This window comes from Agrilus planipennis, unplaced genomic scaffold, assembly GCF_000699045.2.
Source record: "Agrilus planipennis isolate EAB-ADULT unplaced genomic scaffold, Apla_2.0 scaffold113, whole genome shotgun sequence".
In the NCBI taxonomy this organism is placed as follows: domain Eukaryota; kingdom Metazoa; phylum Arthropoda; class Insecta; order Coleoptera; family Buprestidae; genus Agrilus; species Agrilus planipennis.
This window is the reverse complement of record NW_020442452.1, coordinates 203,723-217,879: the sequence shown is the minus strand read 5'-3', so window position 1 is coordinate 217,879 and position 14,157 is coordinate 203,723. Positions and strand designations below refer to the sequence as shown.

At 34.4% G+C, this 14,157-nt stretch overlaps 1 protein-coding gene across 8 annotated transcripts in view; it reads left to right on the top strand.

Annotated features, from left to right (window-relative positions):
• Positions 1 to 9,693, top strand: part of LOC108737031 — a 49,154-nt gene extending 39,461 nt beyond the window's left edge. For 3 of the 8 annotated variants that reach the window (XR_001937804.1, XR_001937801.1, XR_001937803.1), the window contains 3 exons: positions 8,579 to 9,364; positions 9,444 to 9,555; positions 9,606 to 9,693. Coding sequence is in view for 3 of the 8 variants with exons in the window: in XM_018469679.1 (XP_018325181.1) it covers positions 3,931 to 4,035 (105 nt within the window). In the remaining 5 variants the exon portion in view is untranslated. The other 5 variants (XR_001937802.2, XR_001937805.1, XM_018469679.1 and 2 more) reach the window with 5 other exon arrangements.
• Positions 9,694 to 14,157: the final 4,464 nt, after the last annotated feature.

Genomic DNA, 14,157 nt, shown 5'->3' with positions numbered 1-14,157 from the left:
ATCCGGATGTTTCTAGAGAGTTCCAGAAAGGAAACAAAAGAGTATTTATAGGAAGAGACGATTGCCTAGAGAGGAGTATAAATAAATTGACCGTTGTAGAAGTGAATCCAGAAATAATTTGACGGTGATAGGAGTGAAATAAATAGAACAGTGAATAGTAACAGTAGTGTAAATAAATAGAATAATTATCTAAGTTTAGTAATAATTTAATAGTGTTTTTAAGTTATCAGTCTTAGAAGTTTCTTTACATTACTATTATCAAGTTTATGACGATGATTATTTATTTTGAACGTTTTTATTATGTTGCTTTAAGCTTATACCGAACTTTCAGCCGTATGATTAATATAAAGATACTTACAGCACTTACAATTTAATTTATCAATTTCACTTTTCTGTAATTTATTGTTTTTCTTACTTGTTACATATTTAGTAAATGTTTCTGAAATTATATCTATTTATAGAAGTTGTCTTTATGTCTAATCGGTTTAATTTTTATTTATTTTTACAAAATTGTGTTGTCATCCTTTGTATAATTAATTAATATAAACTTTTTACCGTTTTATAGGTAGGTGTAAAAATCGTTTAGTTTTAGCTTTGTGTACTTGTTTCTGTTTGCATAAATAAATGTACAGCAGATTTAATTCAAACGGAAAAGTTATTGTTTATTAAAATGAAAACTACAATTTATATACATATGCCTATTTCTATAATATGCTGATCTAAGGAAAAACACCTGAATATGTTAAAAAAGAAATGCAAATTCTTTGCAACCTCAACTAAATATCTAGAACACCAAAGGACGCAAAACAAAATTCAAAAACATGTTAAAAACATCACGCCCAATAAGAGTTAACGAGTGAGATAATTTTTAAAGGAGATAGTTGTACTATTCTATATTTTACACCCATTAAATCGACTCCTACAAAAGAATATTCCCTTTAAATGGACTTAAGCTTGCGAAAATTCTTTCAGAATCATCAACTCTGAAATTGCAAGTGACAATGTATTAACAACATATAATCAAGGTCTACCTATGTCTATTTTGGATACTGATGCTAGTCCACATGGACTTGCAGTTGTTTTATCACTAATTCAAGATTGACAAGGGAAGCTAATAAGTTTCACATCCAGCTCCGTCACCAGTGGTAAATTATAGTCAATTAGATAGAAAAACAACTGATGCTCATTGGACTTTCAAGAGATTCTACTATTATTTATAAAGGAGGAAATTCACTTTAATTATCGACAACAACCCCTGGAAAAGATTACTCATTCAGAAAAATTCATGCCTGTCATATCTGCTCACATAACATTGTCAGCAATAGTAAGCATAGCACCTACTACTGCTGAACAAATTGAAATCAGCCAGGTTCCTGAACTAAAAACATAAAAACAAACTTTTTAGTGGTGAAAAAATACGTTAAATAAGTTACGCTTTTCGCAGAAATTCTAATAAAAGGCACCAGAATGCGCTGCTATTTTAAAAGAATTACATTCGACGCACGTTAGTATGGTAACAAAGCATGGAGCCCACTTTGTGTTAGTCAGATGTTGTTAATGAAATTGAGCATCTCATGAAAGCTTGCAAAAGCTGTACTGAAGTCAAAAAATATCCTGCAAAAGTTTCTATGCACTAGTGGTAAGAACCAGAAAACCCATAGCAAAGAATACATGCTGATTATGTTGTACCTTTAAAGGATCATCACTTTTTGTTAGTTGTCAACCCGAAATCACAATCTATCAACGCGCTAAATTAGATGTTCTCGTGGAATAGGTTGCCTTGTATGCTTGTCACCGACAATAGTACTTTATTGAAGTCTTAAGAATTCGTCTGATTCTGTCAACAGAATTGTATTGAGAGACGATTCAGTCCACCAAATTATCCAGTCATAGCTCAAGGCAATGACAGATGAACGTGAAAGCCTTAGAGAGAAGTTATGGGCTTTCCTCATCAAGTACAGAACAACTCCTTTAAGTAATGGTAGAAAAACCTGACAACCACAACTCAATCGACAACTACATACCCAACATCACCTGATAAAATTATTGGACGTTCTTCCTCACAAAGGGACAGTAAATGACCACTACAGACATCATCAACCAAGTCATCGAATGCAAGCTCACAATTATGCTGATTCCACTCTATGGAAATTTGGAATTGTAGGAATACCTAGAGAAATTACATTATCTAATCAAACTTAATCATGGATACATAACACAGAAACACCTAAACCAACTCAACAAAACAGAAATCGATGTAACAGCTTCCATTTTTATAGCCCAACTTTTGTCAATAAGTCATGTTTCATACAATTCGGTGAAACTGGATCGGCGGCGAGTATTGCCCCCAACAATACTAATTAATGGTTTGTAAATGTTTGTACAATGTTTTCAATCCTAAGGGTGGAAAAGTAGTAAGATAGAGAAGGACATCACAGAAGTATTAGTAACGGAAAGAAAAGGAAATACGAGTAGTAGATGCAACTAAGTAGTGGACGAAGATACAAAAGCTGTAGGTCAAGTCATAAATAAAGGAAAGAGTTAGGACAGATAATTGAGATGTATGTAAGAAATACACGATGAAATGGAAACCGATGTAGTACATCGACAATTTACGACATACTCCTCCCGTTGAGAGGATCAACAATAAATGAATATTGAACGTTGCATTTAAATCCTCCAATACAAAAAGAAACGTTATGTAACTTCTAAAATAATGAAGATTGAATACATAAGTTTGTTTATATCATCTAGGTCAATTCTAACACCGTAGTTATACTAAGAAGTAACTTAAACTAACTGAAACTATTATCATAAAAGAATTAATTACGAGCTACCATTATTACAATGCTCAACCCTTATTGCTATCTCCTCGATTAGTAATATCAACTGGTAACGGCGCTAATTGTTTCGTTATACGTTTCACAGTCCTTTTCGCTACGTGAATTACACCATTAACACCAGGATGAACTTTCACTACACGTGCCAAAGAGGAAAAGAGGCATGTTGTCTTCTTGTACGAGAACAATGTTGTTGCTTCCCACAAACCACCGATATGGGAAGATGCCAATTAATAGATTTTGTTGAAAAAAAGTCTTACACCTTATTTTGACAATCACCTGACCTTATTAGTGGCATTAATTCACGCAAGTTGTTATTAGCTCCGACGAAGTTAGTGCGATTGTCTGATATGGGCACAATGGCCTTGTTGTGTAATAAATTTTCAAAGGGAGGCGATGAGAGAATCATTGATAAGAGTCCCAACAACTTCTAGGTGTATTGCCTTTACAGCTAAACATACAAGTAATGCTACGTAGACTTTAACCATTATTTGGTTGCGATCTCTCTTTTCTTTAATCATAAATGGTCCGCAATAATCTAAACCTACATGCGTAAATGGAAGTGACGCATTAACTCGAGGAGATGGGAGATTTCCCATGACAATTTACCGACAGTGGATTTGCTCTACTACGTTTAATACATTTATGAATAATTTTTGCCCCTCGGCTGCGTCCATCAATTGGCCAATAGAAAGGATTTTATTGTGAAAAAGGCAAAAATGACTTTTATAATCTGCTCTTCACTCGAATGAGACCATCGGTGGAAATTATTGGATTTATCCTTCTCAGTTTGCCATTTTGGTGGATTACTTTGTCTTGTTGAAGTTGAGATGTTTCAGTTGAAAATAATAACTGTTGAGTAAGTTTGATTATTGTGTCATAAGATGTCCGAATTTCCGATATTGTAAGATGGTCTGTACGGCGTGGTCGTTTGTAACATTAAAACAAAATGCTATAACTCTTGTCAGTCTATTGAATCGAGTAAAAATCGACCACACATTATTATCAGCACAATCATTTGTTTTTGTTATAAAACATGATACTTTGTGTAACTCAGGTAGCTCAGCAATCAGTGTTATTTCATTTGTAGGTGCAGTTTCTATTTAGCCATACTGGACCATACTGCCACAGGGAAGGAAGCACGAACTCCGCAGATAGCAACTCCTTCGAAGCAAGATCAACAGGGTTGTCGTGAGTCCGTATGTGGTACCAGTCACTTGTATTTGTATTTACCCGTATATTTGCGAATCTGTTTGAAACAAAAGGTTTTTTCAATGAAGTTTTAAGCCAATGCAAGACGATTATCGAATCCGTCTAAAATCATATACTATCTAATTTACACCGAACGACGATGTTATATAGTTTGGTTAAAAATACAGTCCCACATTATTCCAGCTTTGGAATTGTGAGTCTTTTAAGTACCGCATCCTTTGATTTAACGCAAAATAATTCAGTGTACACATTATTTTCCCACATATACATATTTCACATTCTAACAATTTTTCATTCCCGTGATTTATTTTTCGCCATTAATTCAATGTTACGTTCCCTAAAATGGTCTAACTTCTCATGTCAAAAGCCAAGTCGAGATTCCAACTCGAAACCATGTTTTTGCGCAACTTTTATCTTTTTCTCAAAACTTATAAAACGGTGGCAACGACTGATTGCCCACTGAAGAAAGAAAGGAAGTGACCGGACCGATATTGCTCACACATTCTTTAAGAACTTGAATCGTCAGGGAAAATTTCCAGACATCCCTCCCTTTTCATCATTGAGAAGCTTTCTAAATAAATAATGAAAGAGGTAAACGTACAAGATGCTTAAAGATGCATGCCGATAAAATCTAGATCTGCTGATGAAAATCCATAGGTATTGTTTGTTTGAAGACGGGCAATTTGCAATTGTTTGAAAACCATCGGATTCGTGCTTAAAAGAGAAAGTGAGGATTTTGAACCTTTTACCTAAAAAACAAATTAGGACAAGGCTTTCAATCACACTTCGAGCAGCCGCAGACCTGGCATCAAGGAGTTCGAAAAAAGGAGTGTTTCATAGGTGGCTGAGGCCGAGAATCAAGCAAATTACCGCAAGGGATATTCATTGCGCATAGCCCTCATTCCAAGTATCGACATAAAGAGTAGATTTAGTTGTATTATACGCTTCGCAGGAAACGTTCACAGTGTCGGATACTTGCTGACACCCTGAAGAATTTGGCATTATTTTACCATATGGCAGAGGGAACTTAGATACGCGTTTCCCAACATAGGGCACATGAGAGCAAATTATCAAGGAGGGCAATTCAGTAGTGGACTCGTTTAGAGTTTAACCGTATGGGGGCCGTAAGATTATCGAGCTCCGATAAGTATTCTTCAAGGGAAGGACGAGGTCACCCCTTGCCCTTGTCAAGAATCAATAATAATTCCAGATTATAACTTAATTTATATGTGAGGGGGCGACATATTTAGCGATTTTAGAAAAGCTTCAAGTGAATTATGTGACAAAAAACGTTGGAAAACACTGGCTTAAAGTAATGAACACGTGAAAAGCCTTTTATAATATTTTGTTGCATCTGAAGACGTCCGAAAAGAAATAAACAAATTATACCATAAGTGGTAGCCGTGGAACGATGATTGTTAAACAAAGTGTTGGATTGGCACGGCCAAAGATTGACCAAAACAAAACGGCTTTAAATGTCAGAATGAGCGGGCATGGATTATTGTTTGTACAATATTGTCATGAATTTAAATACCGTTCTCACACTATTACTACTTTGATTTGGTGGTGAATGCCCTTGTGTTAATAACCTTTCTAATAATGTGCTGGCTTATAGAGCCTTCTTCGGGGGCTTTGTGAGGATGAGTCAACTTGCGCCCCATGAAGACTGCCGTGTTTTATTTGAGAACACTCTCGACATAAGTGTCCTATTTATCTGCAATTTCAGCACTTCGGACGACCACTGTAGTTGTTGCAGTCCCGAGCAAAACGGCCAGTTCTTCCACATTCCCAACGTTTTGGGTTCCAATCTTCAGTGCAGTGGCTTTCTGGACGTTGATTACGCATATCGGTAATTTCTGGTTGCACCCGTACATGATCTTTGGAAGCCTGTTTCGAGGCTTCAAATTCTGAGGTGTATGATAGAGCTTCGCTTAGAGTCTTGTGGCGTGCTAATCTTAGGACTTGCTGTAGTTCAGCGTTTGTACCGCCAGTTTATCTATCTTTTTTTTATGGTTTTGCACCGGAATCGTCAGGCGTCGCAGTGGGTAGTTTTAGCTTTCAGGTTTTTTCTCTCATTTCTTCCATATTCTTACTCTACGGTTACGTTTATTATTTCTTGGTGATTTGAAGCTTTGTTATTTATGCAATAGCTTGGCCCGATTTTTGTCGATGTGGTCAGGAATATGAGTTATCGTTGGTTCAACAGCAGTGCGGCTAGCTGATTAGGGTGGCGTGATCGTCGAACGTTCTAAAATTATTGATCTCTATGCAGGAATAACGCCCTGCTTTAAGTTTTGATTTTCTAATGTGTTATTGTTGCACTAGTTGCATTTTGGACAGACTATTGTTCCTCTTGCTATAATAAGGTTTTCGAGAGCTGTTTTAGTTCCACTTCACTTGATGGATAGTAGTTCTTTGAGTTTTTTCTGGTTTAATAAAGCCGTCCGAGCCACTTCTTGTGTTGGATTTGCTGATTACGATATTTGCAGTCTAATTTTTGAGGAAGGAATTCCCACTGGAAATTTCAAGTCCAGTAGAAGTTCAGACTAATTTCTTTTGTTATAGGGGATTGATAATACCGTGTAAGTAGGCACGTAATTGAATTGACAAGTGAAAAATGGTAATCCGAGACAATAAAAAATTTTTTGGGTAAGAAAAGTTAATTTTCATCATCTTAACTTTCGACTATTTTCGAGTACTCCACAGAGGTCTATCTAAAATTTATAGATATAATTTACGCTTAATGTTATTGGCACAATTTTTTAAAATATACACAAGTCTTTCACATAACGATAACGATAACTGTAATATTTTAGTTTTAAATTTTAGATAGATCTCTAAGGTGAGTTCGAAGCCAAAGAGCTGAAAGCTCAGAAGATGGAAACAAACATTAACTACCTTCAAAAATTTTTTATTGGGTCAGATTGCCATTCTTCATTTATCAATTTAACTGCAGACCGGGCATTTTGTCCTGCGAAATTACCTGTTTGAAAGAGAAACATACAACTCGATGTGCTACATCGCATTGTACTATACAATCCACCTAAGTGTGTAGCTAGCTGTTGTAGACAATAGCAGTGTCGTGTAATACGCCTAACCCTAGTTGCGAATGGTTGATTTGTTGATTCTGAAGATTAACTTGTAAACCCTTTATACATATTTCGCAGTTAAAATAATAAGAAGTAATATTCGGGATTTAATTTTGAAAATTTGGCATTCGTAATAACTTGATATGAATTTGAGATGAACTTAATAAATAGGTATATAAATGCACAAAAAAAGCTTATTAGTTTTAGATAATTAAAAAATAATCAACCAGTACATGAATTAATTAATTAATTTAAATATTTTAAATAATAAAAACTCAAGCATTCAAAATAACAGCGTCCACCAGCTAACTCTATACTTTAGGTAGAGAATAAGTAGGTACAGTAACTTCATTATGTGCGACATTCAATAAGAACATTGTCAATGTTGTTCATAAAAACTGAAAAACCAGAGATTATATTTTATAAACTCGAGCCCGGAGAAAACTTAATTTTTCTGGAGTCTTCGGATTAAAACTAGAGAGAAGTTTTCATTTCAATTCTTGAATGTATTTGCATTATTCTTAGTGCTTATTTTCAGTAACGAAGGTTTTCTTTGATAAATCCTGTGTAATAAATACATTTATTTATATTCTGAATACCACTTCTCGGATTTTTATTGACAGACTCAACTCTCACACATTTTCACACAATAGGTACCTATGTACATCATAATGATTCGTTTGTATGTTAATGTAGGCAAATACATACTATTCTTACGCCACTAATACCCTTTTTGTTTTCAGTATGTTATATAGAATTGTGCTAATATTATTAAGAAGTGTAAATGCTTTGCCAATGTGCCGATACATGTGACTTAGTTACTTAAACTGAGTGATTAGCTCACTGGTGAACCGCTTGGTCGGAAAAACGGTCACTCATCGATGATCCGAGTGCTGTTCTCCAACCGGTGTAATAATTTTTCTTATTTATTTATTAAATCAATTTCAATCGTGCCAATATTTCTACATAATTATATTCTTATTATATTTTATATATTTTTAAAATAAAACTATATACTTAATCAATAGTTTTTAGTGAGTTAAGTTATGTTATGGTTATCGTAGGGTTCTTCCATCTAGACTTAAAAATTATTCAACGAGGTCCGGTCATACTTTAAAAAAAAATAAAACCACGGTCGGACCACAGAAATCAATCCCTTATTATCCCAGCTTTCACTGCCAATGTTTTTGAAATTATGTGTGATACATTTAATTATCGAATATACTATATTTTATACGTATCTGCTTTTGCGTGATACAGAGCATTTTCCTAAATGTTGTTTAGTCACTTGAACTAAGCTATAGACAAGACGTATTTCTTAAATACCAAAATTTATGGTATGTTGTTACCGTTAATATTTGAATTGTTATTTGATCACTTTCCGTGATCGTTCCTTCGAGATATCCTGCTTATATTACAACACTTTTTTATTTTCAGATAATAGGGTATATCTGCACAGTGGAATCAGTGTTTCTCATCATTTTCCACTATTGTTCGCGAAATCCATATGGGCCTGTCCGCGAAGTATGTGATGAACATCAAGAGAAGACTATTTCTGTGCGTCAATTACATCAAAAAAGTAATGACTGTAAAACGTCTAAAGTTTACCACTCCGTTTTTAATAAGACATCCACATCAATTTTAAAATTAAATCAAATTGATGATGGTACAAAACAAACAAATGTGAAAGAGCAAGCACTGAATTAAAAATGATTCAAGAAAATCAGATTTACTTATTGATTTTGCAAAATACATTTATTATTGATTAAACGCTACTTCTAAAGATGATTTTTTTAGTAATCCATTAAACCAAATAATTAAGTAGAAATATACGTACCTATTACTATTTAAAATATTAGCTAGTCAAGAGTTTACCTGATGAAACTTGATATAGCAAAACCACAAGAACGAACAATTTTCAATAAGTTCAATGAAATAGTGTAAATGCTGGGTTGTCATACAGGTGCCGGATTGTTCTTGCCCCAGTGTTACAGAACCAGTTGTAAATACTGCTGCGCATTTGGTTACATTAATTCATGCATCCAAATATAATAATACAACCCTCTTCTGTGAAGTAAGTTGTAGGAAGTTAGCCGACTGTATGGATGTTCGCCTTGTACGCCACTGGCCAACAACACCGAGAATACAAAGACTCGGCCCTCTAGCCTGAACTAACCACATACTGTATCATGAGTTGTGCGTTATTTTAGCATTAAAAAAGAGGTATTAGAAATTCTCACAATAATTTAAATATGTTTTTCGCATACCTAATTAAACCACACATTCTTTTCTTACATTATAGGGTCAGTCAGCAAACAACTGCAAATAGATTTTACTGCGGTAATATAAGTACACCAAAATGTATCAAGCACGCATGACAACCTATTGTCTCAAGAATGGAGGCTAAAATCATGGTATTATTTGAATGACGATATCTAGCTTTGTTTAATATATGTAATTTTAGTTTTCAGATATAAAAGCTAAAACAGAATTATTTTCAGAACTATCTTACGTCTCATTTGACATATTTGATACTAATAAATAAATTTGAAATGTGGTCTAAAATATTTTTATTTTTATTGCGTTTTTCAGGGTCACTTACTTTCGAGCATACAAAAAGAGACAAAAGGAGCCTTTAAATTGGATACAATTTAATTTTCGGGTATTTGTATTTGATTTGACGTTGTATTCCTTGCAGATATAACATTTTACAAGTCGACCTCACCGCAAGTATTTCTCCTAATATCCAAAATCTCTCTTTCAATCTACTCAAAACACCCTGAACTCCCGTTGTGCGCAATCAGCATATTCCTTCAAAATTAAAGTTTCGACTATATGATGCTTGAAAGGCAATATAATAGGGTATCTGAAATATTCGTTGTCTTCTCTGTTTGAAATCTTGGTTCTCAAACGAATTAATCCATCTTTATCTACAAATGGATCAAGATTATTTTTCCTATAAAACGTTTCATTCTGAATAATTTTGAACAGAAGTTCCGTCACTGATTTCTTCTTTCGTCAGTTCTCCTACATGTTTATCAGTGAGACTTCTTAAATTATACAAAAATGAAACTACCACGTAATCAACCTTACAGGTTTAAAATAGCTTGACAATTAATGCAGATGCCAGAATTGTTTAGAAGTGTAATTACTAATTTCTTTCATTGTTCTTGACGGATTTCTACATCTCACATTCATATTTTCTATCTGGTCATTGTTCTGAATTCTCAATGAGCCATCTAGGTGCCCTTCCACCATTTTGATTGGAGCAACTGTTTAGGAGAGTAATCTCTTGAAGACACATTTGCCGAATTTGATTGATCTGAAACATGACGATATTCACCTAGAGCCGCCAATGCACGAATTTCAACAACCCTGTTCCATACGAAGATTCCTCACTCTGTTTTTGTTGCATCCAAGAGATCTATACACATTAGCATAAATCTACCACCGATAACTGTAGCCATCAATTCAAGTCTGGGTATGGTTAACATCTGTATTGAATTAACCCTGGATTTGCCGGTCAATAGGTAAATTTCTACATGTTTCGTGTTTACCCTCAGGAAGACAACAGCCGAATATACGACTTTACTGGCGTCACAAAATGTATTAATACTCAGATGTGGGATGCCTCTAATACCAGACCTGTCCAGCAAGAAATCTCTATTTTGAGCAAGTGTGGTAACTCCTTGTGCCATTCTCGAAAGGATTCATCAACTTGTTTATCTACAATCTTATCCCAAGGCAGTTTTTTTTCTATACTCGCTGTAACAGAAGCCCGGCAAGTAAAAACTGAAGTCAAATTTGACTTTCTGCAACTACGTTAAGCTCTCCTTATCTGAAACGCTGATAATGCAATTGTCCAAAGGAATACTTGGTTATACCTTCTTTACATTTCTTTTGACACTTATTGAGATGGTATTCGACAGTCGGTCCCAAAAGAAATGGATTGCTATTGACTCCAAATACAACACACTTATGGCAGTACGTTATTTATCTCTGATCGAAGTCAATCCGCAAAATTTTAAGGAAATGGGATCTCTTGTATTTACTCATATTTACAGAAACACTTTATGTATGTCAAATCTAAACAAAATTGAAGGTATGCTTTCTATCACATTGGTTTCCTTTTCGTGACACTGATTCAGGGACTTTTCATCGTTTTCATGAGCTGACGCTTCAAATACCAGTCTAATATTTGTTGTCAAATTCTCATTAACCGCACGATGGGGGAGAAGTGACCTAAAATTTTCGCTCTTTTCGTGATCGTCGATATCTTCATCTTCATAAATTTTCTGGAACTGGGTCCAAAAGGATAACTAGTCCTTGATATTCTCCATTTCAGTTAACAAATGCTCTGCACCGGATTGTTTTAACATAGCTTCGTATGTTTTAAAGTCGACTGTTTTTAGCTCATGATTTTTACACTTTAAAAATTCGAACGAAACCCTAATTTACCGCTAGTCTTGCGGATAATTCTGCAGTAACTGGTCTAGATCATTTGTCGTATGCGTAAAAATGTCCGAACCACAAAACTCGATTCAAAACCACTACTATTCTTGGAACTTTTTTTTTAAATGGTTTTCTTTTTCTTATGGTCGCCACTAATTTCTGTTCTAAAAAACACTGCAAAACTATCGAAAACAAATTTATTTATAAATTCAGAACAGATATGTGATAGCAAACAATTGACCTCGTTACTATTACTACTACTACTACTACTACTACTACTACTAAAAACAGATGGAAGATGGATCCATAAGAAAATCGGTAAAAGTACATGCAACAACCGGCGACCGGTCATGTGCCCAAAAACATTCTGCTTTCCCGTCAAAGGAAGATAAAAGTTCCGCCTCTCGAAAGAATGCATCGATTGGCCTACGCGTCTTACAAAAAAATTGGAAACACAGTTCATTATATCATATTATCATATAGAATCAATCAGCTGTCAATACACAACACCGTGATTAGTTTTAAAGTTGAAACCTCCTAAAGCACGTGGTAAAGCAGAGCCGGTCAAACTTTGACTTCTTAAGAGCAATTACATTTGTATGCAACGAGGACAAATATAGAAACGAGCGATACATGCCTTTATTTCTCCGTAACCAAGCCTATTGGTTATAATTATGGAGGCAGAGAGACCGGTATCGTTCGACACTATACCTCCCTTTTTTGGTCACGAGATTTGTATATCTCTCACTTGCTCTTGCAGGAGCACTTAGAAGCGCTAGGAGCGGAGTTTGGCCGGCTGTGTGGTAGAGGTTATGTTTTCTTTTAAAGAAAAAGAAATGTAGTGCATACAAATACACACATACTATAACGAATAGTTTTTCTGGTTTCCCTCATAGCAGCAGTTAACAAAGAAATTTCAGAACAAACGTTCAGAATAAATTTGAAAACAAAAAAAGTTGAGGTAAGTATTAAGTAATGAATATTAACCAACACTTTAGTTCAAAAATGTCTTCTTGCTATTTGAACAACGATTTCACTGTCAAATTAGCATTACCACTAAAATTTAGATGAATTATTTTATAATTATAATTCATAATTCTGGAAAATTTTAGAATAGGTAGATTAACGAAAAATAATAATTTTTTGCCCCATACATTTTTTGTGAGGCGCGTAGTTCTTGAGATGTAGGGAGAATTATTTTCAGGCTACAACTCCAAAGCAGTTTATAAATTTGGGAGTAGTTTTGTATTAAAAGGACATACAATTATACGGAAAGCTTTGTTAAATATACGTAAGCGTACATATAGAGGCTGCAGTGATGTAGCTAGGATTTTTTTTAGAAGGGTGTCTAATAAATAATCATTCAATTATCAAATTAAATTTATTATTTAAAAAAATATAAAAACATGTGTGTACATAACATTCTTATTTGTATTGCATATGTACACCGTATACCTCACAATTTATTGTCGGAAATTCTATGAATTCCTACAGTATTTTTTCTCCGTAGTAGGCATTCAAAAAGCATAAGAACATATCGATATGGAAAAAATTTTATAAATTACTATTTAACATTTAGAACGACGACTTTAATAATGGAATATCTAAGGAACTTCCAAACAAAGTGTTTCTCCTAAAAATAATTTATAGTTAATCGTTGACCTGTTTTTGTTTTGTCTAGGATGCCGAATCATCAATCTCAATGTAACTGCAATCGTCAGATTACGAGAGTTGTTTTCGAACCATGAATAAGACGTCATCAATCAGAAAAAAAAAAACACTCGAATGATCATTCGAATATTAATATCACTTCGGTGACAATTTCTCTATTCTCTTCAGTATTATACTGAGACACATTGGTTATGAATTTATTAAATAAAAAACCACAACAATTCAATAACATTGCCCATTGCTTGTTGTTAGTCTTTTCTTCGGACGGTAGAGCTCCATATTTGATCGAAGTTGTGCTGTAGCTGTACTAAAGACCCTCTTTACTTTGAGGTTCAATTGTGACATAAAAGGAAGTGAAGAAGTGACAAAGTGTTCATATAGTGGTAAATTGATAACTGATTAATAATAATGTTAATTAGACAAAAAATAGTTAAATAAAAGTAGTAATAGAGCGAGAAAGCGGTTAAACACGTGCTATTTAAATCTGTGAATAAGGATCATTATCAAATGCTCGTTATCTGTTAGCAGTAAATGCTTATGTGAACTCTGTTTACAATGAATGTATAGCTAAATCTCTATCAAACGGGTCAATGATGTCATCTACGAAATTGATTAATTGATGGTAGAACGTTTGTCTAGAAAACCGTGTTATCTGTCAGCAATAAATGAAATGCTCAACTAATTTTGTTATAGACGAGTGACGAGAGACAAGGGTTCATATAGTGGTAAATTGATAACTTCACAGACTTACAGAAGATGGAGTTTCATTCCATTAGCCACCCGAATGCCGAAAAGCATTTGAATATCTGAAAATTACACTCTCTGGAGCCCCAATGTTGACGTACCCACAGTTCAGAGAACTCTTCGTCGTTTATAACAGCGTTAGTAATGTG